This window comes from Serinus canaria, chromosome 2 (assembly GCF_022539315.1).
Source record: "Serinus canaria isolate serCan28SL12 chromosome 2, serCan2020, whole genome shotgun sequence".
Taxonomy (NCBI): domain Eukaryota; kingdom Metazoa; phylum Chordata; class Aves; order Passeriformes; family Fringillidae; genus Serinus; species Serinus canaria.
In genome coordinates this window covers 108,376,988-108,403,610 of record NC_066315.1, presented here as the reverse complement: position 1 = coordinate 108,403,610, position 26,623 = coordinate 108,376,988, and the positions used below count along the sequence as shown (strand labels likewise).

Genomic DNA, 26,623 nt, shown 5'->3' with positions numbered 1-26,623 from the left:
GGGGTCAGCCATCCCAGTGTGTCCCCTCCCACCCTGTTGTGCAGCCCCAGCCTGCTTGCTGGTGGGGTGGGGTGACGAGCAGAAAAGGCCTTGATCCTGTGTAAGCCCTTCTCAACAATAACAAAAGCATTCCTGTGTCAACACTTTCTAGCACAAATCCAGAACATGGCCACTTACTAACTACTATGAAGAAAATTAACTATCCCAGCCTAAACCTGCACACTTGGTGTCTCTACCAGGGTTACTTCAGATAAACTCTAGTAAGATGGACTGAATGGCTGAAGCTTGCTTTCTAGGCTAGTTCTGAGAGAGAAACAAAGTTTGTGTACTCTAAGGCTGGTTTGGGGTGTAAACCAAAGCAGAGTAAGTTGAAGATGGTTGAGAGAGTGGATCAGTAGCATATTCTCAAAAGTGAAGTCATGCAAATGCGCCCTTGGTTTTGATTCTTCTGTAGCTTCTGAAATATCAGAGTTAGTATTTCATTTGGCTCTAAGCTAGTCTGTAGGAATAGGGAATTTGTCCCCTTAGAACTCATAGTATTCAGGAAGGGAGGTGCTTGAGAGATGGAAGAGCGTTGTTTGAGTAATGTACTTGTTCCTTACTGTACTGAAGTTTTGAGGGGAACTTAAGGCAACTGCTCTGGTTTAAGAGTGCTCCTTGTAGATGGAGCATAGCTTTTAAGTGTTGAAAAAATTATGTAATTTATACCACTCAAAAGCTATACAGGTATCTGTATATCTGAACCTTAACTGCAAAGCTTAAAAGTTTCTTCTGTAATTGTGACATTGTGTAGTAGAGTTTAGGAAGCCACTGATTTTTCCCTCCCAAAACCAAGTGTCACACTATGTTTCAACATATTCAGTAGGTAATGCATATCAAACTTTTAAATGCCTCTAAAATATTTCCAAGTGCAAGTTATGGTAACTAAAAGCTTCTACATTGGAAAAGCTCAAGTGTTTTGATGGTGTCTATGAATGGAATTGTAAAGATTAATTCATCCTTGAAAAAGCAGGAAGATAATTTTCACAAAGGGGCTGCTGTCCTGGAGGTTGAGCATACCTCGAAATAGGCAGGGTAGCTGTGGTTTGATTCTCTTTTTTTTTTAATTCTCTTTTCAGGAGAATTTATTGAATGCAGTGGTATTCTCAGTGCTTTTTAGTAAATATTTATGGCAAGAGATGTGACTAAGTAGTGGTCTTTCTTTCACTTATTTACTCAGAAACTGTTTTCCAGAGCACTTAGTGGCATTAAATAGCTTAATATCTGTGTGCCAATACATGTCTGTTTGCTTTCACTCTGCCAGTTGTCTTACATCTGAAACATTTCTGAAGTGTTTTTCCTCATGGAACCTGAACCTTTTTGTCCAATGTTTCACACTGGCTTAGACTGCATTTTTAAGGAGCACCTACACATGCAGCAAGATGGTTAAAAATAAAAATAAAGTAGGTTTGATAGGGTGTCTTCAGTGAAAAGAAGTATCTTTGGTGGTTGGAATGAACAAATTGTCTATTGGCCTTAATATTGACAAACATAAAAGCTAAATTTCTTGATGTCATGTTCTGGGCAGTCCTGGTTGTTCAAAATGTTGTCTTTTTTTTTTCTTTTCTTTTCTCTCCTCCCTTTCCTAGTCACAGAGTATTAAGGCACACTGCAGTTATTTGTACCAGTCGGTCTCTGCACATTCGGGCTACTGTCTGCAGAAGTAATGCACTTGGGGATGAAGAAGGCAGAGGGGACAACATGTTGCTCTTTGTGGATGTAGAAAATATCAATACTGTAAGTTCTTATTTGTATTTATAATAATAGTACTGTCCTGAAGCTCAGCAGATATGAACCAAGACTCAAGTTTTTCTACAGTAACTTTGCAAACAACAACAACAAAAAAAACCCTTGTGTATTTGATCATTCAGTTACTGCTGGAAAGAGTATTAATGTGAAGTTATCCTAACTCTCTGGAATATCCTAACTCTCTGGAAGTCTCCTATACTAATCATATTGTAAGACTATAGTTCATAGTGTTTTTAGGAAGATTTATTCCAAACTGATGAATGTTCTTGATCTCAGCTTCCAAGGTTATCTTATTCAGAACTTTGTCCCCTTTCAGTGGAAACACTGGTAGAATTAGTGGTAATGTTGAAGTCAGAATTTAAGCTCCAATTTGAAGGAAGTTTTTCTGTTTACATTTATCACCAAACTATAAAGACATTTTTACTATTATAATCCAAATACAGATATGTCTGTTGACTTACTAAAGCAGATGAAAATACTCAGTTTTTGAAACCATGCTAATTTAAATTTACTCATTTTTTTGGCAAAGCTGCTCCCATTTTTTCAATCACAAAGCAAGGTAACTGAATTGTCTGTTCATAGAATTCATAGACACTTAGTTGGTAATGGAACCACTGAGCTGATTTGTCGTTTTCTTTTAAAGGTGTGTACACTCTGGTTTTTTTCTTCATTTACTGAATATTGTCCACTCCTTCAAGGAGGGCAGAATGTTTTTATAAAGGACTTACCAAGTTAACAATGTGAGGCTTATTTTTCTACTACCACCTCACTCTTTACAAGAAAGGAAGCCAATTCCCAAAGCTACATTTGATTGTATATATATGTAAACCCAAAATAGATCTTGAGTTTCTAGGATTTATGATACAGCAATGCTCCTAAAGTAATCCTAGAAACTAAGCAGCCTTGTGGACAGTGTTCTGCATTGGAGTTAAAAAGCCTAGTTTTTGTTAAAGTTGTTCTTAATCTAAAGTACTAGCTTGTGGGTCTTTTTCTGGGGGATCCTTATTTCCTCTTTGTGTGGCTTTGTTTACTGGAATTGGAAGTTGCTGTGATCTGGGACTTTGTTTACTTTACAGCAGGTCTTAAATCTCTCTTTGTCTCTAAGTACTACTGTGTGTTATGAGTGGTGTGAATAATGAGTTAAATTAAGATTCTGACAGTGCCTCTTTGCAGTGAACACTTACTGTGCAATGTAGCACATCACAGTTGTGATTGGTTTTTTTTTGACATAACTTTTGTCTGTTCCGTAGAGTGAGACGGGTGTCAAGGAATTTCATATAGTGCAAGTTTCAAGCAATAGCAAGCACTGGAAGCTTCAAAAATCTGTTAACATCTCTGGAGACAAAGGTGTGTATCTTTATCACCGAAATGATGGCAAGTCTAGCTTCTGGCTGATAAAAACAGTTAAAAGAATTTTACAAGGAATTGAATTTAGCTTTTATAATAATTAGTTTCTAATAACTTTGTCCATTCCAAAATACTAAAGCCCCTCTTTTGTTATGTTTCATGAAATATGTATTTACAGATAACTTATTCAGACTTAATTAATTTTAAAAACAAGCTTAATTTACAGGTAAATTATTTCTGTGATGTAGAGAAATCCATGTGTGGGGTAGCTTATAACTTTCCTCACAAGGAATATGGTTGTGTTGTATGCCATTGCTATGCCTGATTAGCTGTGCTTGTTGGCTGTCATCAGTGTGTTGTGTGTTTCCTGTTTGTGAATGTTCAAGACTTTTGACGTTTGTCTAATGGACTCTGATTATGCTGAGAGCGAATAAAAAAATTTTGCTTCTTTTTTCTTTCAGATACTAAACTGGCTAGCAGAGAACGAGCAAAGTTGTGTTTTAAAGCAGTGAGATGCAAAAACTCAGAAGGTAGGTTTTTTCTTGAATGTGGTAACTTTTTTAAAAAAATACTTTTTTGCATACTGTATGCTGAAGTTGTGACTTCCCATGATGCTAAAACAGTGCTTTCTCTTTTTATCCCTTAGAAAATTACACATTTGCAGATATTGTCTTTGGAAATGAACAGGTAGGTGGATGGGTACAACTGCATATTTTGTCTTGTGTAAGGTGTCCCTGTCATGTGCAAGGACAAAGAGAGGTGGTAAGGTAACTTAGGCTAGCTTGTAGTCAGGAATATTAGGATCCCAGCTCCACAGCTGAGCTACTTTGGAATCATATTACAATGCTGGCTTTTTTGCTAATGCTTTTCCTTCCTTTTCAGCTCTTTGGAGTACTTATTTTAAATATGTCCCAGACCTCTAGTTTTCTAGTAGAGGCCTGCAGATATTAGATTCTTGTTCTTAATTATCCTTTTGCTAACACAGGCTAAAAATTCTAATTACGGCTTATTTGAAAAACTGGGAAATTAATGGATGTTGGTGCCCGAATTTCAAAACTACTACAGGAGGTTGCAGTGAATTCAAGGAGTCTGTTTGATTTTTGTAGAAGTTTAGGATTCTAGATTACCATGTTCTTCTAATCTTTTTTAAACACACAGATACTGAATAATCCTCTCAGTAAATGATCTTGGTACTACAAACACTTTCCCAAAACCAGAGGAAAGTAGGCCTCTTGCATTAGGTCAGAAATCTGCATAGTGGATTTAGTCAGTTGAATGACAGATTGCTTATTTTATGCTGAGCATATATTTTTCCTGTATTTATTCAGCTTTTAAAGCCAAAGAAAACCTATTCACTGCCATTTCATTCCATAGGCGTATATATTGAAGTCAGGACTAAAAATCTGAGGTAGATGATACTTCTGTGCATTTTTAGAGTTGGAATCTGAGCTACAGGAACTTTAGCTTTCCTTGAGAACATTTTATTACAGTGGAAAGACGGGGAGGGAGTCCTCCTCTCTGAGCAGTGGCTCCAAAGGTGGATTTTCTCCCTGGGTATCAGCATTCTGCTAGTGCAATAATTAGCAGTTTTGCAACAGCATATTCTGGAAAAGCTAGCATATTTGAAAGGGAGGGGCTGCAAAGCTAAAGTTCCTTGCTTATCTTGTTGCCTCCAACTGGACACAGTATCATTGCTCTTAGAAACCAGTTTCTTTGCCAGGCTTTTGGTTTTTGAAGAGCTTGGTACGCATGACAGCACAGTGTTTCTGTTTGTGCCATGTATCTGTGGAGATGTGCTGTGCACATCTGTTATCTCTGCTATTGCTAGCAAAGTGTATGTTTCTAACTTTGGTAAATAATTCTAGCTAAGCTGAGGAAAATATTAGTAAACAAAAATGACTTTTGTGTGACTTAGTTGGATGTTTCAGCTCTCTTTAATAGATTTGATATATCACATAGGCTGTTTTGTGATGATAATCAAAGCTCCTATTTCCAAGTTTGGCATTTGTTCTAACCTAGCAAGTTATAGCGCTGTGTGCCCTATATTTACATTTAGCAGCCCTTTAGCTATTCTGATCTCTAACAGGTCAGGCACAGAAACCAAGCTGTCTGGCATCCTGTAGCTTTGCAGAGGGAAGCCCACTGGGATAATGGAACTGAAATGCTATAATGATGAGCTAGCTCTGTTAGAGTAACTTGAGTCAGCTCACATCATGTTCTGAACACTTTCTTCCTTTTTTTCTCTTGTAGATAATAAGTTCAGCCAGTCCTTGTGCAGACTTTTTTTTCCAAAGCTTATCCTCTGAATTTAAAAGAACACATTTGCAATCTCATACTCATGCATCTCAAAGGGCAGTGAAACAATCATTTGATGAAACAGTCAGATTGATACAAAGATGCAGTGAAGTTGACTTGAACATTGTGGTACTGTGGAAGGTATGTATGGTTGTGGCCTTTGTGGTAATTTGGATATGAAACATTATAGCTAGAAAATAATTTTATGTAGTATCCTGAACTTTCAGACATATACATATGGAACTTACAGGTGATTTTTTTTCCCTGAAAACAGTCAAACTATGATGATACCAACAGCAAAGATAGTCTTAGTATCTATTACTGTAATAAGTATCCCTACATTACTCTGGATGCACCCAGTTCTTCTAATCTCTCTTTTAAAAGAGAAAATTATGAAATCTTAAACTAAGAGACTTGTTAATGCTTGATCTTACAGGACTGTAAGAGTGACCCAGGCTGTTTTGAAGAAAAAAGTCTCATTTGGAGCAATGGAAATTGGCAGAAATATGTCACGCTAGTCTCTAAGTTTTGATCAGTACAGCATTTTCCACCTAAGTTAGGGAGCAGTCAGTAATTCTCTGTTATGAATCTTATGATAGTTTCTGGTCTGCAAATGTCTTTGTATTATGTTCTGTAGGCATATGTTGTGGAAGACAGCAAGCAGCTTATTTTGGAGGGCCAGCATCATGTTGCCCTTAACACAGTTGGGAAGGAGGCCTTTTCATTTCCTCAGAAGCAGGTAATCTACTGTGAAGTTTTCCTTTACAATTGCTTCTTTCTGTAAAGACTTAATGAATTCCCTAGTATGTAAGTGGAAGCTTTTGTAGAATCTTAACATCAGATATGTGTTATTACTAAATAATTCAGGCTGACTCCAGGTTTGCTTAGTCTTCTGTATTGAACTAGCCAGGCCCAGTTGAAACATGAGAAAAGCAATATGCAGGTAAGCATATTAATGAGCTCTTGTTGAGGTAAACTCTTTGGTGTTTCAGGTAGAACTAGAAACTTGTTAATGGCATGAAAGGTGGTGATTATTTCATAACAAAGTTAATAGTAAAATGGTAAAGTTTATAGTTATTTTCCTTGTTGAAAGAAAACAGCATCTGTAAGAAACTGGTGGCTGTCTTCTGGTACATGAATTGATAACAACTATGGAAGATACAGACAAGGTTCTGTAAAAATGTCTGTACTAAATTCAGTTTGTGGATGAAGAAGACTAATGTTTAGAATAAGAGGAAATAAATCTTGTGCTTGTTTAGACTTCTCCTGAGCAGCATATTGCTGTTCCCTCTTGTTTTGGTGCCATGCTTAATGTTTTTACCAATATTGCAAACGTAATATATAGCTTTTAGTGAGCTCTTTAAAGTTGCAACAAAGAGTACTATCTACTTATTTTGTCAAGAAAACAGTACAGGACAAATGTCTTCCATAAATACCGTGCTATAATGCAAGTAGTGAATTACTCTGAAGCTGTGCATTTGGCTTTGGTTCATCAGCCTTTAAGTATTTGTACATGGCTAAGATATTTTTTTCCACTTAGTGATTTGTGCAATGAAATAAATGGGAATTGGCACACATGTGCTCTAGCTATGCTGAGGAGTACAAGAGGCTGTATTAATCTAATGACAGCTATCCCCTCAGGTATTACTTTCCCTGTCTTAATGTATATGTAGAACATTAGATCACACTGTAGACATCTAAGGTTAAGAGACACAATACTGTGAGCTTCTGATCTCATCAAGTTCTGATTCTAAAATGAATAGGAAGAGAAAATAGAAATTAATCATATCTACATCCTAAAATAAAGAAATGACTGATTAGGGTATGGGTAGAAATTCCCATTTCTTGTTGACTGGAACTCGGTATCACAATCAATTTCAAATTAAAGAAATTGATCCTGCCCTAGCAACAAGAAGGAACTGTATGTACTCTCAATGTTTTTTTGAGGAATGTATGCTACTATATTAGCATTCTCTGTCTAAAAATCTATTTCTCATCAGGTTTTATTACAACTATCTTCATATAGATTGTACATTGATTATTGTATTCACTTCCTTGAGCATGTGGAGCACACTTCCTTTGAAGCATTCTGTAATTTGGTTGAGAGCAAGAAAGCATCTGGATTGTGATGCAGTTGAAATCTGCTATGAGTAATTGGTTGTTGAAGTTTTTTAATAAACATGTAAATTCTGTGTCCTCATGGTAACCAAAGCCCACAGTTAGCATAAATTTCAAGAACCTGTGATCTCGAGACTGCTAAGAATTGAGAAATTGCATATCCTCACATACTACTTTTTTTAATTGGCTCATAATACTGTGGGGAGAGCAGATAGACTGCTCTGAGGTAGGAGGTGAGGTGTAACTAATTAATTGATTTGAGACTTTGCAGCAGTTTACTTCATTCAGTCCACATTTCAGAATTAAAAGACTCCCCAAAATAGAATTCAATTATGCTAGATATAGAAAATAATGTACTTAATCTCTTAAGAGTTGCATATTGTCTTTGAATTATTTTGCTCTTTTAAAGTAACACAAAACATTGAAAAGCTGGGGGGAGCCGTGGTAGAAAATTTACCTCTAAGTGGTAGAAACTTTACCTCTAAATACCTCTAGTATTTTCAGTGTATAATTTTGTCTTATAAGTCTGTATTTATTCTCTTAAGTCATTAACAAGGTTGGAAACTACTCTAGACTGTTTCTGATTTGCCTTGTGCTGACAGTATTGAAGTTGGTTGTTTTCTGAGGACTGGACAGCAGAGGGAGATGGAGGTGCATGCTTTTTACCAACACATGTGGGTTACTGGTTCATAAATGATAGAGGGCTGCTCTGATCTGGGGGAAAAAAAATATAAATTCCAGACTCTGAACAGGGTGTCACCTAGGATGCAAGAGTCCACTGTCTGCATTTATTGCTGAGTTTTGTTTGTTGCTTCTGTATAGTGACTTTGTTCTTGACTTTTTAGCTTCATGCTGTTGTATCCAGCAAAGGAATTGTTGTCTGTCTGGCAGACACAGACAATTATCCTCAGCCCAAGAACAGTCTTACAGTGGACATTGAGGAAACATGAACAAAATTCCTCTCTGCCTTCCCCCCCCCCACTTTTTTTCTTTTAGTCCTCCGAGAAATGGCTCAGATCTTAGCCAAATTAATCAAACAACTCTGTTGAACAAAATGAAATCACTTCCTTTATATTTTGGTCAAATTCTCTGTACGGGTTGGCTTCTGCTACATTGTCAATTGTGATGTATCTCAGATAAACTCTTTGCCAGCTTCCAGATATGTAGTTTGGATTCACAGAGGCTTCTACTACTGTTCAGGGAAACAAAGCTTCAGTAAAGCACTGTAGTGAACAACAGGAGATTGATATTTTTCAGCACTGTCATGTTTAAGTTGTTCCAGCAATTGCTGGTAGATTGGTATTTGGGTGAACTGGCATAAATTCATCCTGCTATGTCTGTAAGATGTTAGACTGCTGATGGAGCCATGGTGATGGGTGGTTACTTCTGCTTGGGTCCTTGTGGGACGTTTAATGGACAACAGGGATGTGGAACAGACAGCAGGGTGCAATTATTCCTGTACCACAGTAGCACAACTTGCTATAGGATTTGATAAAATCAAGATAGAACTTCTGGTTACAGTGGAACTTGGGGAAAGGCTAAAAATTTTTTTGGGGTAAAATTTCTGTATGTAGAAATTTATAAACATATAAAAAAGGTAAGCAGCAGTAAAATTCTATACAAGTTTTTTGATGCTCAAATTCATGTGCTCTTTTCTTCCCATGTTTTTTCAAAATAGAATTAGAGATACTAATCCATTTTCATTCCAACCACTACAATAACTATGACTTTAAAGCTGGTTTTCTGTCACTGAATACAGATGTTTTTTGTTGCGGTTTACACTAGAGGTTTTTTAATATAACAAAATAGCACTACTTTTGAGCATGGGCTGCTGGACACAGTAGGCCTACCTGGAGATGTGATGAGCTACTTACACTTTTATGTTCTAGAAGTTTGGAACCATAACATGTAGTGTGCTGAAGGAACACTTAGAGAATATTGACTTTGTTAAAGCGTTCATGTGTTTCATATAGAAATCTCTCTGGATTATATGGAAAACATTTATCTTCTTATCCTTCCTGTCATGTGTATCTTTGAAAACATGTCCATTGGCTGAAGGTAGGGGAAAAAATGCTAAATATAGTTTGTTACCTTGAATCAGAAGGTGCCACAAAGTGATAGGTTAATAGTTTATATGAAGAAAAAAAATCACGTAAGGTGTAAGTAAAGTGAATTGCTTTGAATAGATCCATTTCAGGCCAAGAAATAAAAGCTTCACTTACAAATTCAGCTGAGTATTTGTAAATCATGGCTGGTTTTTTTGACTATGGTAATGCTGTAGGTTCTATTTCTCTTCTCACACACGCTTTTTGGAATCAAGTAGTTTTAACAAAAGGTTAACCTAAGATTGCACCTGAAACACAGCTACTCTGTCTCTTCTTCTTGACCTCTCTGCCTTAAATTAGTGAAAGCACAAAGACTTCAAATGCATTAAACATCCAGTCACAGTTAGGGCTGTTAATATTATTACTTACTGCTCTCTTCCCTGTTTTTCTAATCTGGTAAATTCAATCCAAAAGATTCTGAAAGAAAAGTGCAGTGTAATATGGTGGGATAGAAGTAATAGTGGAAGTAATAGGACATTTGACACACTTCTGGTTTGCAAAGACTTCACACTAATGGAAGGTGAGAAGCAGCCTAGAGATTTGTCATTTGAATGTTGGCATGTTGGGAATAGCATCTGTCCTTTCCAGGTGTGCTTCAGGATTTCACATGATGTTCTTCTGGGCTGCACATTTAGTCCTGTGAATTAGACCAGTGCTAGCCCAAAGTAAAATCCATAAAATGTGTCTAGAATAGATGCAGGCAGAGAGGATAATTTTAGGTAAGACAGCTTCTTAAAATGTATGCAGCTTAGTGAGTCAGCAAGAGTTTGGTTGGAAGCAGGAATTCTTGAAATGTAGGAGAGGGTAGGGTTTAAGTAACTATTTTTTTTCCTATTACTGGAAGTGACATCTTTTGCTAGTTCAGGACTTTTTTTACAGAATATGTGGGAGGAGATGCTTGAATAAAACAAGATTGTTGGAAGGATTTAAGACTTTCCTTAAACCACCTCAGTAGGGGGAAAGCAAAGTTCTTAAGGGTAAATCAACATCAAGAGCTGAAATACACATTTTTCACTCTGTTTTATCAATTAATGGAGCAGATACAGTACCAGTTTGGGAGATCTGGCTTATATTATTGTCATGAATGAAATATTACAAATAGTTGCAGCATTTGATCTGCTGTTTTACCCATTTTGGACTGCAGAGCTGAAGGTATCTGTTTTCAAATGCATTATTCTTGATATCAGTAAAATACTGTTCCTGGAGCTGTCATTTCTGTAAGTTGAGAGCTAGAGTGAATATAGATGAGTCACGTGTTGAAGAAAGCAACTTAAAACTGTGGTTTTAAAATGGAAATTCTCAGATCTAAAATGGGAAAGGGGAAAAAAACACATCATTTAGTCTCACTCTTACTCTACTGCTTTCATATATTCTACTTTTACTTAGGCTTAGTTCCCTTTAAGATTTTCCTATTTAGGTTTTCTTCTGTGCATACTGTCCCCTATAATTGACCTGCCCTTTAACAGAGCACGCCAGTCCTTTTGGCTATGTGTGACTTGTGGTTTTGGGCCGAATATGCTGATTTTCTGTACAACTTGGAAATCAAATTACAGTGCTTACCTTTTTCTGGTGTGCTTAAGGGCACATTGACCCAGTCTCTAAGAATACTGTTTATGAAACTGAAAGCTTTAATTTGTGTAATATTTGGTATAAAAATACTTTAAAGTGACTGTATGTGAAGATACCATCACTTCTGTCTATCTGATGGAAAGGAGGAACTTCTCAATTTGGAAATGCATTCTAAGATGTTAAGAAATTTATTATGGGTAGATCTGTCTGTTATATCTATTAAGAGATGCTTTGAATTGTTAAAATGTTGTTTTTTCAACTTTTAGCTAAGAATAATTGCAGGAGAGATCTGAAACTGGTGTGAATGACTAAAGCACCATTTCAGAAGTGTATACAGAGATGATTTATAGTTATTTCAAACTAGCAAAATACCAGATTCTAATGGTCGGGACTTTTTTGTAACACAAATAAGTGAAGATGTTGAGATTATTCTACTTGAATTAGAAATCTTCTGTTTAGATTTGAGTGGATTTGTTTGAAGCTGGCCTTTGTAAATGGCTTTGGCAACAAGAAGAGTTCTAAAAATAGAAAACAACTTTCCAAGCACCAGTTGTGCAATTTGTAGCTCTTGGGACATACCTGAGAGAACACTTTTTCTGGTGCTAATGCTTGTTGTGTGTTTTTAGGCAAAACCAAAAAAGCTTTAAAATGCAGCTATAAAATGTAAAACAATAACAAAAACACACACTCCTCCTCCAACCTCTTCCTGTCAAGCCTCTCTACCCCTACCAGCTTGTATAGATGAGTCACTCAAATTACACCATAACTGTTTTTTGAAAGGGACAATCCTAACTGTTGATGTGGCTTTCCTGTATGCAGTTTATGCTGGTTACTGGAGCTTGTGATACTTCTGGAGGCTTTGCAAAGAACCACACTGGGTCAGCAAGCAGATTTTAGGGGTCAGAATTTTTTTTCCCCTTCCTTTTAAAAGGCAATACTTCATTTGGGCTGAAAATCAAGGAGTTCAGCAACAAAATATCACCTGTTCAGTTCTTGATTTTTCTTTTGCTTTGTTTGTGAGTATAAGGCTGTTACTGCTTGGTGTATCTTCTTGAAGGGAAGGTAAGGGTGCCAAGTAGATGTGGGCTTTTGGTTTGGTTTTTTTAAGCCTTGATCCAATTTCACAAGCTTCAGAGTAGGTCAGGAGTTTAATGCATCCTTGAATTTAGCATGTATTAGCAGTCTCTAGATAGCTTTCTCATCTGTATGCACATGTTCTTGGTTGTTGTTTGGAAGTCCTTAATTCTTTTCTGAACCATTCACTAGGTAAGAGAAAAATGGTCTAAATGTCATATCTTAGCCTTTGTTCTAGTACACCATCACAAAAAGCCTAGAGTCTGAGCAGCTAAACTTGGAGAGACAGATAACTTTTCTGATTCTGACACCCAGAAGGTGGCTGGAATTAAGGTTTAGCTCTGCTGGAAAATAATTAATTTTGCTCTTTCCAGTCCTTTGTCAGAGGTGTAATATTAGAACTAAAGGTTTGAAGTATAAACAGCACTCTGCACTTTCACCAGTAAATGTTTCTGCTGCATTTAATGATGTTCTTGTCTACTTGTAGAGGTAAATATTCGTATTTGTCTTTTGTAGGGTTTTAAAAAAATACTCGGGAATTCTGATTGGGAGGACTTGGAACAGGTAATTGACTCTAGGGCAAACTACAGCATGTAGAATATTGCTGTGTGGTTGAAGACAGCCTTGAAAATTGGTTGGACTATTAGTTGAGGGGAGAGAATAATTTAAATGAGAACCTATAATCTCTGCTGTGTTTCTTGCTGTCAGTTTGTATTGTTATATAGGGTAGGATGGAAACACCCAATTCATTCAACACTTAAAATATATTGTATTGTTACTATGGAATATCTTTTTTTCTTCTCAAATTATTTTTAAAAAAACTTCTTTTCCTTTCAAAGAGAAGACTTACAAGCCTATGAAAACATTTGGTGTCTTCCTGGTATTGTCATCATGGTGACTAAGGTGTTCACACACGTTTCCAGATGCCCAGTGTGTTTGGTTTTTAAATCAGGTTTCATTGCCTGTACTGTTTCTTTTCAACTTAAAAGGTGATACAATCTATCACCTTTTAATGAAAAGTATTAACTTTATTATACTGTATCAACTTACTGGTGGCTTTTTAAAAATCTTGTTCCTCGTGTTTTTAGTAGGCAGTGACATTTACTGCTGCAAATTCTTTTTTTCCTTTCAAGATGGATTTTCTTCAGAATAGGTTCATAAGGAAGTACTAAAGGGCAGCCCCTTCCTAAATAAATCCTGCTCACAAACCAGATTAGATGATGTTGGACAGAAATGCTGCACCAAACGCAGGCTGGTTGCAGCTTTCTGTATCACTTAATTTCTTCTGCTTCAGAGACTCATTCCATCCAAAGGATTAGGGGGAATCCCAAGTAGTGTGTTAGAGCTTGTCTTGGGCTTTCAGCTGGGGACAAAAGGTAACTTTCATATCTGCCACTGCTTGTTATGCAATTTCAAAGAAACTCTGTTATTCAATCCTTCTGTCAGTGTTCAAACTTTCCTGTAAATTTGTTTGCTTTACTTTGGATCTGTTCTGGGAAACTTGTGCATTGGCTTTACTGTTTTGAACTTCCTAGGGCAGGTGATGATTTTTTTTGTTGTTAGGTACAGCTGCTGAACAGGGAACAGTGTAAATGCTGTCCCTATTCCTTAGAAACAAAACCTAAGCACTAGCAAACCACTGCAACAATACCATGCTTTTATGAAACTTCCACAGATAGTGTTTTCATAAGCAACTGTGAAATCTGTCTCAAAAAAGGGTAATAGATAAATCATACCAGTTCCTCATCCAGCATGCTTAAATACAAACCACCTTGGAAAAAAATGTGAGCTTCATGATGCTGCAAACTTGTTTCCCTTATGAGTTATAGTTCATAATGGAGAATTGTAACTTCTGTGGCTGGATTTCTTGTACCTTATGTTACTATTTTCAGTGTAACTCCAAATTTGTTTCAGGAACTACCAGAAACAGTTCTCTTAAAGTTTTTTCGACCAGAAAACACACCAGTACCTGCAAGACCAACACCAGAGCAACTTTCTAATCTTATTAAGACAAGTCTTCATTATCCAGAGTCTTTTAATCATTCTTTTCATCAAAAAAGGTTAGTGAAACATTACCTTTAGAAACCTAAAAAATATTGTTAATTGGATATAAATCCTTTTGAGAGATGCTGTGTGCGTTATGACATTAAAGTCTGGTATGCAAGTGCAAAATCTTGTTCAGTTTTTAAACTCACTGCTTCAGAAGTTTATAGGTAAAATGAAAGTTTGATGTAAAAAAGAATGGACTGTAACACCATAGCTCACAGTTTTAATAAGTTAACAAATAATGTTATCAAACGTACTGAAAAAAAATAGTTTGCTCCCTTTGTGCTTATTTTTGTTGTCAGAATAAACAGTGTGATTTCTTTGAGAAGCCAGACAGAAGGAAAGATGTACTTTTTTAGCTCTAAGGAGCTGTTATGTCTGCAACATCTCATTTGCCAAGATTAGCTGCACATGGTTCTAACTTACGTCAGAAGGAAAGGTGTTAACAGTTCAGATCTCTGGGGCTTTTCTCCTGGAAGAATATCAGTATTAACCTTTGTCAAAAAGCCTGCTGCTACAGTGAATTGGTTGGAGCCTGTAAAATCCATGAGTCTTTCAAAATTGCAATGATATGAACAAACCCCCTGGCTTAAGTTCTGAACATTAAATGGGTTGTACTTGAAACATGTACCTGTTTAGGCTTGAGTTGTTTATCTGAAAGCTCTACTGTGTTACAGTTTTTTATAACTATGTAAGTTGTCAAAAGAAAGGGATTTGTTTCTAAAATCTAACATTTAAATGTTCTATAAGGTGCTATATTTTAATGACAATGATAAAGAATGCATTAGCCCTGTAAGACATTCACCTCTTATTGGTTACAGTCTCAAATTGTTCTTTTCTTACAATTCAGGTTTAGGATATTTAAGCTCTTTAGGCAATGGCAAGGAATTCTATGTATTCAGCAAGTGACACAAATCACTTGCTGAATACATAGAGTTGTTTTAGCTGCAGTAGTTTGTGTTCCTGCCTGTTGATATCTTGGGGTCTTTCTGGTTGCAGCATTATTTATAGAAATGATAATAGTAATTGTGAACAAGCAGAATATCAATGAACTGTATTAGTTTTATCTAGTATAAAGGCCTGCATTAAATCCAGGTATACATGTGCTATCTGTTCTGGTTGGGCACTGTTCAGGTTATAACTTAAGGCCTAGTGTCAGCAATTCATCTGTGGGAGGCAGTGCAGAAGAAAAGTATCCAGTCAAAGTATGCCAACCAGAAATGCAGAAAATAGTGTACTGGACCATGTTATCCCATTCTGGAATGTCTCATGTCATACAAGCAGATTTCCTGTAAATTGAGATGGTATTTATGCTTTTTGTCTCCTTTCTCAGCTGGATGAAGGGAGGTGGTAACTTCATTTGGCCCAAATGAGCCAATGCAGTTTGACTTAATTGACAACTTTTATTATAAGTAGCTCTAGTCAGTGTAAGTGATTTCATTTCTACCTACATTGGCATAATTAACAACTATATATAAATTCCCTGTTACTGGAATTCATTTTAATTGTTTTAGATATAATTAAGATTATCCAAAATAGCTTTTTTTTTTCTTTAATGTGAAACTGTTTCTCTTTGCAGCCTCTGTCTGGTACCTGTCACTCTCCTACTTTCCAATTGTTCCCAGGCTGTTGTAGATGTGATGATTGATTTGCGGCATAAACCAACAAGGTAATGTGCAGATGTTAATAAACCAGTATTTTTTAAGAACCCTTCCTAGCTTGGGGAGTCTTGTAATATTTTAACTATATTGAATATCTAGAATAGGATTTTTTGTACAGTGGCTTCTTTGAAAGAATTGAAGTTGATAAAGGGCTCATGCAATTAACTGTGAATCTTCAGTCTCTGCTAATACAGGGCCTTTCATTGTGACTCTTGAGTAGTTAAAACTCAGCAGATCTTTCCTAGACAAAGGGAAATGCTTTTCCACTAGTGAAATAGGGGCTTCACCAGCCTTTATTAAACATAAGTTGTTAGGTTTTCATTTTTAAAATTCTGAGTAATTTGTAGCAACTTCCTCTCACACTTTGGCTTTGTGTAAAATTTTGGAGAACCTTGGATATTTTTAAGACTTCCTCTAGGTTTAGCAGCTAATTCTTATGACTGCCTTTGTGCTTAGTACTGTAGTATTATGTGGGAAAATATTATCATTGAGGAAATGTTCATGAGTTGCTTCTAAAAGTTTTACTGAAGATTTTTTGTGGGATAGAGAATTCAGTACCATGATATCTATACCACTGTAATTCTGCCACTTCTGTTTAAACAAGGCAACTTCAACTCATGAGTAATGCAGGTGACAGCTCCCCTTCTGCCCTCTTAGATACAATACTACCTAGTCTGTTTGCCATAAGGGAAGGGAGAAAGATTGTGAAGACATGCAGGGGCTTAGTTACAGGGGAACAGTGGCTTCTTGCCAACAGTCCTTGGAGCCAAGTAAGATTTTAATAGCCCAGAGCCCAATACACATGTTCATTAAATGGAAGACAGAAAATTTGTGTGGTTCACTTTTCAGGTATAGTTAGGGAGCCATTCACTGATCTTTTTTTTGACAAGATGGTCATGTTGTGTTACATTGGAAGACATGTCTTTGGAAAGATAGTGTACTCCTCATGTACCTTGGAACTGCTTAAAAAGAAAGCCCCTCACATGCCTTCCTAATGTATCAGTGCAGTGTCTCTAAAGCAGTGTATGCCCATGTTGATTATTCCTGTGTGACATGCAGTCTGATTGAACTCTAGCTCATGGGACAGACCTAAGAATGACTGAAATGGGAATTCCTTAAACTGTGACAATTTGAAAATTGTTACTACATTTAGTGTTAGTGTTATGTGCCAGTTTTGTAGAGAGCTGGGAATACACTGAGTTCTTCATTATACATCTTAGTGGAATTAATGTCCTGTGTATAGCGTACAGTACATTAGGAACCAAAGAAACGCATTAAAGGTTTGTAATGATTCATCTGAGCTAAGGGGAGAGCCACTGTAAGGGTTTTTAAATGAGACAGAGAACATTAAAAAATATTTGGTAAGACCCAGAGTTAAATTGAGCTGATGGATGGACAAAAGCATCCCTAAATTTACCCAAGGGTACCCTAGATACTCTGAGTCTGTGTGTATTTATGTATTTTTGGGAACGGGTGTGAGTGGATAGGGATGTAGTAGGAAAGAATACAGACACAGGTTATCTGTTTTTTGAAGTTGCATTACAGTATCTCAATTAAATTTAAGTGGAGTTCTGTCTGAAGCTGTGATGGCAGCTGTTAATCCTTGCAAAGTCCAGCTTTGTCTTACTATAAAACTTACTCTTAAAGATAAGGAGGGTTTGCAGAACAAAGAAAGCAGTATGCATTTGGGGAAAGCAGTGATTTAAGGGTAGTGATTATAGGCAAGCAGTCAAAAAGACTTAGCAGCATCAAAGACAAATGGCAGTTGGCACTCATCCAAGGAGAGCCAGCATAGTAACATAAGTTCCCCACTGACTTCTGAAAAGTTTTTAGAAAGTGTCAGTCTTTGTAAGGGCCTGGTGAGGAGGACACAGTGCTGAAATCTTGGGAAAATTTGGAGGGAGTCCTGTAAATTAGTAATACATACTTCAAGTGCAGAGAGTTAACATTTTTTATCCTTTTTGTTTTCAGCTCTGAAGCACTAGAAATACATGGATCTTTTACATGGCTTGGGCAAACACAGTACAAGCTTCAACTTAAAGGCCAGGAGGTCTATAGCTTGCAGCTCAAAGCTTGCTTCGTACATACAGGTGTCTATAACCTTGGAACTCCCAGAGTATTTGCCAAGCTCGTGGACCAAGTTACTTTGTTTGAAACAAGTCAGCAGAACTCCATGCCTGCACTGATTATTATCAATAATATCTGACCACTTCCTAAAAAAACCCAAAACAACAAAAGCACTAAAAGAAAAAATAAATGGGATTCTTTTCTTACATTGCTGGTTGACATTTTGCTGCAGTTTTTTTGAAATAGCACCTCCAACATCTAACTTGTTACTAAAGATCGTGTAGAAAAGGAAATAGCAAAATATTCAGATGACTTGTCAGTTTGTTTCTTGATGCAATGCACGTTGGACTGAACATACGTTTATCCTTTTATAATGTATTTCTTCTCTGGTAATTAAGATACTCATAACATAAAATACTCTAACTGCAGGTCTGAACATACTTGTATGTCCTATGCCCTGTCAAAAATGCAGCTTGACTGCTGTTCAACTTCCAGCATGGTGTGTTTAATATTTGTGGCTGCATTAGGATATGATTCAGGAAGAAAACCTCATTGGCTTTTTCCTGTCTAAAGCCATTAGTCATGATAAATCCCAACCTTACTGTGAAGTTCAATAAGATCTCTCAAATCCATTTCTGGTTCTCGGTTCTTTAGTTTAAGATTTTGGTTTCATATTTATGGAAACTGGTGACTTCTCAAGGTTTACATAAAAGTCCACCTAGGGTATTTAAAAAAAAAATTTTGAACCGGTTTGAGTATTTTCTCATTCATCTCAAAACAGAATGCACTATTTCACAACCATGAGATTGTCATTTAAATTGTCACTTACTTTATTATGTAACTATAACAACTGATCTGTTTAAAAAAAATCTCTACTCAAGATTTTCAAGAAATGTATTATATTTATAACAAATGTACTGTAAATAGAATAAAGCATACACCATATTCACTGTATGGACTGGTGGCCTTTTTGCTTCCCTTTGCATGCAGTTGTAGCAATCCACAGGTGCTGCTGCTATCACAGGACAGTGCTGGTGTATGAGACAGTGCATCTACCTTCTGATGCATTTTATTCTTATTAGGTAAGATTTCCAGTTTTACTCGTGTTTGGTACTACTGCATGACTGTCTCCAGGACTCTAGACTTCCTGAAAGTCTTGGAACCCATTCACAGCACATAACCTTTCATAGTCAAACTTAATAGGACTATGGATCATGTTGCTAAATCAATAGAATACTGAAATATTCTCTGTCAATGAATTTGTTACTTCAGGCCTCAGGTCCTTTTCTGCTGATGTTCAGCATGAAAGAATAATCAGAAGGTTTCTCAGCATTGTAGCTTTAAGCTGTGCCATCATTGCTTTTCCTGTCTTACACCCATTTAGGGAAAGAATAATTATTATTGATGACATTCAGCTGTGCTCTGTAGGCCACAGTGTTTCAAGTCACAGTGTATATTTTAAGACAGCCTGTCCAAAGTGGATTATCAAGAGCATCATGTTTAGAAACTGGATGAAAAGAAGAGACACCCTATAGAGGGAATTGGGCTTCTCTGATGGAGGCTGGAGATGGTACAAATGGCAACTCACAGTGAGATCCAGCCTTTGAACACTGGCTGGCAGGTAAACAGGTAAGAATTTGGGAATCTCTGAATGACAGAGCAGTGAGATGAGATGATGCAGGGCAAAGCAGCTCGTGGAGCTTCTCAGCACTGCAGACCCAAATGCGTAAGCTCTGACGTTCACCTGCATGTCTGAGCTGTCTGTGATTCATCAGTCTGAGAGACAGCAGGAGCTGTGGGTGTCTGGGAGAGGAGGGTCCTTGGTAACCTGCTTTTCTGGATTTCAAATACAACGGTGGAGCTTTTCCTTTCTTGGAACTGCAGTAGCAATGGTTAGCTGGAGGCATGGTCTTTGTCTCTCCTGGTGTGTCATTAGAAATTCTAAGTGTGTCTTTGGGAGCTGTAAAAATCAGTATGATTGCTTAGGAGAGGAACTATCATGGAAGTAGAGCTAAGCATGCCTCCTTAGTGGATTCTCACATGGGAAACTCTGTCCACATTGTGGACTCCCAGTGAGGATGGGAAACACTTCTATTGAAATGAAAATTAATCTTGTCTTGCTATTGAGTAAATAAGTAATCTGCAAATGCATGCTTGTGCTTCTGTTGCAGCAATGTTGTGGCTCACAACAGATCATAATATTACATCTTACTTTTGAGATAGCTAGAAAAAGCTCTCAAAGACTGTGAGATCAAGGGTTCTTTTTTGTACTAGGAATCTACTGAATTTTTCTTTCTTGCTACCTTTGTAACATAAAACCATGAAACTTGCCAAGCTGGGGGTTTTGGTGAAAAATAAAATGCCCTGTTTCCATCTGGGGAATACAGGAGCAATTCTATCTTGTATTACTTAAAATACAAAAAATAATGCCATATACTAATATACATAAAATTGGGATTTTCTTTTGAGCTGAGTAACCAACAAACCTGTTCCTGAGATGAGGTGAATTCTGCCATCCCTTCCATACTTCATGGAATGTGTTGCTCCATCCTTTGCTAGGGGAATTCAGGTGGTTGTAAGCTGCTTTGCAAAAAATTGCTGAAATGCTGCACTGACAAGTTACTATTTTGTGGAATGCAAATCTGGAGCGACAGGGTTTTACAGAGTCAGTCAGAGTCTGTGAATCCTGTAGGAGATGACTATGCTAACATAGCAAGGTCTTGTGCTTTTACTTGTCTCAAACAGCAGTTTGCTGTTTGAGACAAGTAAAAGCACAAGACCTTGTGCTTCCTCAAAAATAGTAGAAATCATTCTAAATGGAGTATTCCTCTTATATTATTAATATTGTGTACTTGTCTTGGCTGAAACTAGGACAGTATTCTATTCTAAAATTTTTCTTAAGGGATAGTTATGCTGATAAATCTGTGGAGTTTTCTGAATTTGTTGCCTTGTCCTGTAACTTAAACTTTTCTATACTTCAAAACAGGAAAACTATAATAACTTTAATACTTAAATTACTTATGGACAGAAACTCACTTTGTCTCTATCTGAAATGAGATTTTTAAAATCCTGTCTAAATATTGAGTAATGGAATAATGACTTAACTAGCAATAAATATCTAAAAGTTTTGTAGCAAAAGCAGTATTGATTGCTTACCTTGTGAACAAAATGGCCATTTACTTACTCTTGTGGTTGGTGTAGTTTTACTTTATTGCTGTGTTACTGGAAAAGTGTCTGGCAAATTACATAAGTCATTTTGTACCATGGTTTAGGACAGGTATTCTCCTGATACTCAGCATGTGTGAGAACCCGTGCTCCCTAAGAGCTGGTTACAATTCCAGGTCTGGATGTTTGAAAATAACTGGTCTTTGCCACACAGCCTGACTTGATACCAATTAATACAAAATCCACTGAAGTCCCCTTAATTTAAATACATTTTTGTGAAATTTAAAATCTGCCAGATTTCTGAAATCCTTCACTTCTCCTGGAAAGACTGTCTGTACAGTGAAACAAGTAGACACATAGGGTCAGTGAAAAATTTATAATGAAAGATGAGGGGGAAAAATAAGCACAATTATTTTTTTTTTATTTCAAACTAATAAAACATTATCTTTCTAAGTAGAAAAAGGGCACTGAACCAATTTATCCATCACATTTTTATAACATGTTTTTCCTAAATAAAAGGAAATTTCTCTTAATAGATTTCCCAGAGACTTCTAAAAATTCCACTCAAAATAACTTTTTCATCCTGGTTTTTTACAGTGATAAATGAGATAGAAAGTATGTAAAAAATCAAAAGCAAAATCAGAAACACTGACTGTGATGCCCAAAAATGTTGGTAGTTTTTGGCAAAAGCACCTTAGATGTGCACTGGGAAGGTTATAGATAAATTGCAATAACTAAGATGTACCCACTACAATGGCTTTGAAGGTATGACCATTATAGGCAGGGAAAATAAACTTCTTATTCTCTCTATCAAGAACTTTATGCTTGAGTGAGGACAGATTCAGCAACTCATAACAACCTCATGATATCATTCAAAGATTCAGGTAAAAATAGCAGGAGGGAAAAATAATGTAAGGCGAGCTCAGTTCTGTGTTTAGAAACTTCTCAATAGAAGATTGAAGAGCTGTTTCTCTCTCACACAGAAAACCAAATAGTACTCCTTATTATCCCTCCTGTCATAGGTCATTGGTAATTACTTTTGTCTCTCAGGATCCAAGATTTGAAGCTAACAAAGGAAATGAGCACCAATTCATTTTCAGCTTTGATAGTAACTAGTTTTTGCTCAGGTACAAATGCTCTAGTACCTTGACCTGTGCCTTGAAACATCACCTTTCCCCCAAAAAAAGCTAAATAATTTCATGATGTTTTTGAAAAAGTTCTAAGTATTAGGAAATTCTGCTCTTTCTGGAAGAGTAGAACTTATCTGCACTTTAATTTCATTTTTGTGATACAATTTTGCCAAGCCCAGTAGCAGAATAGAGAGGTTCAAAGTAACTGTTCTTTGACAGTCATTCAAATTGTCTGCTGCTCCAGAAGAAATGCTCAAGATTCCAAGATGAAAACAGAAGAATTTCAAGTTTGGATTCACTGAGTAAAAGCTAGGCTGGAACAGAAGATTATTTTTTCAACATTCCTGTTTTTAAAACCATGAATACAGATTAAACACTGAGTGTTTCCTGATCCTATTTTACTCAAGATTTATTTACTACACATTTCTAGTTTACAGGAGTAAATAATTAATTTGTAAAATGTCACTTGGTTAATGAGTTTTGCTAATTGCTTAGTGGTAGCTGAAGAAGTGGAAAAATGAACACAGTTTAAAAATTGTTGCTTATAGACTAGCAGTGTCAATTCAGCTGATGCTTGCAAATGTTATTCCTGTGGATTTTCCTCTTTGAAAGTTAGAATGAATGAATTGTTCTCCTCCTGATTATTGTGGAATTGTTCCTTACCCTGTTTCCTCCAGGGTGATGAAAATTCTGCTTAAAGAAAAAAAAAAGAAACAAGAAAGACTGTTCCTATAGATTTTTACTTACTGAGGGAAATAACTTAGTGATCATTAAACAGCTGCCCCGTGATCCCCAGCCCTAGGATGAGAGAGGTATTTCTGTATATTGAGGAGTCTGTAGAGGAAGAACCCCTTCTGACCAAAACCAGAAATACTTCCTGAAATTCACAGGCAACATATTTCTTGCTATCCTCATGAAGAAAGCATCAGTGATAGACCCAGCTTTCCCCATTTGTCAGTGTAGCTGCTGTTGTTTGGGGCATGCCAGAGGGAGGGACAAAAGTGTACTCAGGACATGGGCTCCACTTATAGTTGCTGACACCAGGGTTGTTTTAGGTGCATTTAGTTTTAGTAGCAATTAACCTGAAGCTCTTGAACCCAGAAGATGCTTTGAAAACAGCAGGTTTTTGTAATCTGCACTGGTAGCTCTCACAATGTCAGGGAAATACTTGAAAATATGATTTGCTCCTACCAAGAAGCATGGCTGTTCTGCAGCCTTGAGACAAGTTTAAAAAATGGACCAACAAACAAACCTCCCCAAAAAAACCCTAAAAACCCTCTATAAAAATCTATCCCAATTGTAATGCCATGGGCAGCTGGAGGGAGCTGCCAGAGAGAGGAAAGGGCAGTGGCAGTTCAAAGCACTTCTGGCTCTGCTTGGGAGGAGCAGTGAGAGGCCTGCGAGAGAAGACTATCCCAGAAAGTTTTCCTGCTCTGACAGAACTGATTGAATGTGTCAGTCAGGTTAAGAGAACAAGACTCAGGAATCACAGTAATAATGTTTTTCATTTTAACATCTGTCCTCAAGGATCACAGCTTTTATTTTCCAGATCACAGAGGGGAGATGTCACTGCCTTAGAGGTTCATGTTCTCTTTCTGTCTGCTTTTCAAATCCACTCTCTTCATCTGTAGGTCACATGGGTGCTAAGCATTCTAGATGAATTGTATCCTCAGAGCTACTAAAAACACTATTAAATTTATTTGTTCTGTTATCAATGCAAATTAGAGTATCTTGTTAACTTACTGAAATTCCACTTAGAAATACATATATTTTTAGAGTAATATCTAGAACTTTTTCAATAATGGATCTGTAAGAGATTGCAAGGAGATAGGGAATAATTTATTGTTGCTTGTCACCACATTTTTTCCTACCAGATAAGACTTTTTTTTTACTCTGAAAGCCAGAGTTCAGCAAATATGTGTGGGTGTTGAACATACTCCTGAGAAAAGTTTACTTTTGTTTAGTCTTTTATGTAACTGGCTATGGGCTAGAATTTCTTAGAAGTCTTGGTAGGTATTTTCAGCGTTTTACAATAAAATTTCTGAGAGTGTGAAACTTGACATTGAGGAAGGTTGTCATGAAAACTCATTCATTTCCTTAGCATGGAGAAATGCCAATTAAAACCAGGATGTTTAAATCCCTTTCAGTGAAGGTCTTTGCACAGTGTTGTGTCTCTGTTACACAAGACTAACAAGAAAGAATATGTGTGTTGGGATGACACTGGAAGGGCAGATATGTAGTGGAAACCTTCACTGTGCTACCATCCTCTTCCTCACTTGGGCTTCATTAAGTATTGGTGGAAATGAGAAGCAGTAGTGAAGGAGCAGCTTTGTGGCTTCCCAGCCCCAAACAGAACCTTCACAGTGAAAACTTGTGCATTTAGGTGTGTTGGTTCAAAACTAGTATGCTTTCTGTGAGTTGATGCTCTGCCTGTGCTGTCAGTGCTCTGTATCTCAGTGAGAGTGAGGAGGGCAAGACAGGAAGGTTCCAGTCTTGTGGAATCCCTGCAGGACCAAGCAGCTCTGGAGAAAGAGTATGGAACAAGAGCTCAAGCACCTGCTCTTTGGCTGATTACATGAGCAATCCCAGAGTGAGCTGTGAGACCAACACACCTGCACTGGCACCCTCAGGGCAGATGAGACAGCAGTCCAGAAACTCCTGCTTGCAAAACTAGTTTAGAAGGAACTTAGCAACTAAAAGCAAGTTGCTAAATCCCAACACTTTGATGGTCAGTGAAATGAGGACTGTGTTACCCACATCCTTGATCAGGGCAGTTTGCCAAATAGAATTGTCTCCTGTGAGTACAGTTGGTCCTGCTCATTAAGAATGCTCTGCATCAGCTATCTTAGTAAAAATCCTCTATGCTGCCACAGACAGGTAAGTTTGTTAAACAGTTCTGGGGTGTTCAGTCCTGTGTGGCTGCTTATCATTGTACAGTCAGGTCTGGTGTTCCTTATACAGCACCTGTATGAGGCATGAATTGATCAATGGAGCGTTTCCAAAGACACAGAGATGACAAATGACAGCACTGACAGCACTGGCACCTGAGTGCAGAGAAAAAAAGGCAGTGTCTCCATTTCAAAATTCTGCTTTTACACATTAATAGTGCAAAACCAACTGTTTGACACACTACTGTTGTTTGACATTGGAAATAATTGATTAATAGAGTGTCTGTGTCTATGAAACTAATTTAAGATTGCTATATTTCTTTAGGAGCAGGAACAAAAATGCCTAAGTCCATATTTTCATTCTACTAAGAAAAAATGAACTCTACCCCATCTGCAAGTAGGACAGTCACTATGCAACTAAAAAGGGACAGAGGGGGAAAAATCCAAATAAATATTTAATCCAAATTAAATTTATTCTGTCCTGATACTGGACCTAAGACAAAGTCATAGCGTAAATGAGAACTCTGAGCAGTTGCTGCACCTGTGGTCAAGAGAAAGAAGAGGGTGGAAAATGGTATCTGAAAAGTTTTATAAGTTTACTATTTGAGATTTCCTTTTCTAAGTTCATTAGCAGAATGGAAGAAGGAGAGATATAATCATCATTCCTCACCTTTGGATGGGAAAAGGAGATAGGCATAAAAGCCTTAGCCTCCTTCTTCCTCAGATTCCTGTAGAAATATCAGGAAACATCAGAAGGGGCAGATATGCTTTGGTGGGTATTTCTGGCAAACCCAGAGAATATGCTGATAGAGCTTTTCATTTTTCACATGAGACTTGTGTCCTATAATAGAGAGCTTCTCTAAAGTGTTCTTTTTTGAGATTAAATCTGTATTATCCTTTATACTGCTTTAAAGAATACTAGGCTGGAGGTCAGTGGGCTTCAATGGATAATCATGGACCTCTCTAAAATTGCTGTTCATGACAACTGTCTTCTGCAAAAGCAAAATGAAACTGGCAAAACAAACCTAAAAATTACAGAAGGAGAAGCATTTGTATTGTGGTCCAGGCAGAAATCCAAGGCAGGAAGTTTTTGGGCAGAGCTTTAAAATGCAAAGGAACAATTTAAGAATCAGGGAAGGTAGGGACTTTCAGGATTCCTGATATTCTCTCTTTGCACTCCATCGAAGTATTGCTTCACTTTAGTAATCAGTGCAAACCAATTCAAATTTGCTACTATTGAAATTGGCTACAATTCAAATTGGCTACTATTGAAATCAATTCCTTGGCTACTAATTTTTCAGGTCAAAAATGACCATAAGGTTATACTACTTCCTAAGAAAGCCACTTTCTTTAAAAGTGTTACTTTTTGG

At 37.0% G+C, this 26,623-nt stretch overlaps 1 protein-coding gene across 4 annotated transcripts in view; it reads left to right on the top strand.

The window, feature by feature from the left end:
- Positions 1-19,024, top strand: part of TRAPPC8 (trafficking protein particle complex subunit 8) — a 52,721-nt gene extending 33,697 nt beyond the window's left edge. For 2 of the 4 annotated variants that reach the window (XM_030229020.2, XM_018909729.3), the window contains 10 exons: positions 1,629-1,776; positions 3,039-3,135; positions 3,597-3,665; positions 3,782-3,822; positions 5,386-5,571; positions 6,068-6,169; positions 12,813-12,860; positions 14,211-14,356; positions 15,922-16,011; positions 17,975-19,024. In XM_030229020.2, the coding sequence (XP_030084880.1) occupies positions 1,629-1,776; positions 3,039-3,135; positions 3,597-3,665; positions 3,782-3,822; positions 5,386-5,571; positions 6,068-6,169; positions 12,813-12,860; positions 14,211-14,356; positions 15,922-16,011; positions 17,975-18,209 (1,162 nt within the window). In that variant the 3' untranslated portion in view covers positions 18,210-19,024. The remainder of the gene's footprint in view (positions 1-1,628; positions 1,777-3,038; positions 3,136-3,596; positions 3,666-3,781; positions 3,823-5,385; positions 5,572-6,067; positions 6,170-12,812; positions 12,861-14,210; positions 14,357-15,921; positions 16,012-17,974) is intronic. The other 2 variants (XM_030229024.2, XM_030229011.2) reach the window with 1 other exon arrangement.
- The last annotated feature ends 7,599 nt before the right edge of the window (positions 19,025-26,623 follow it).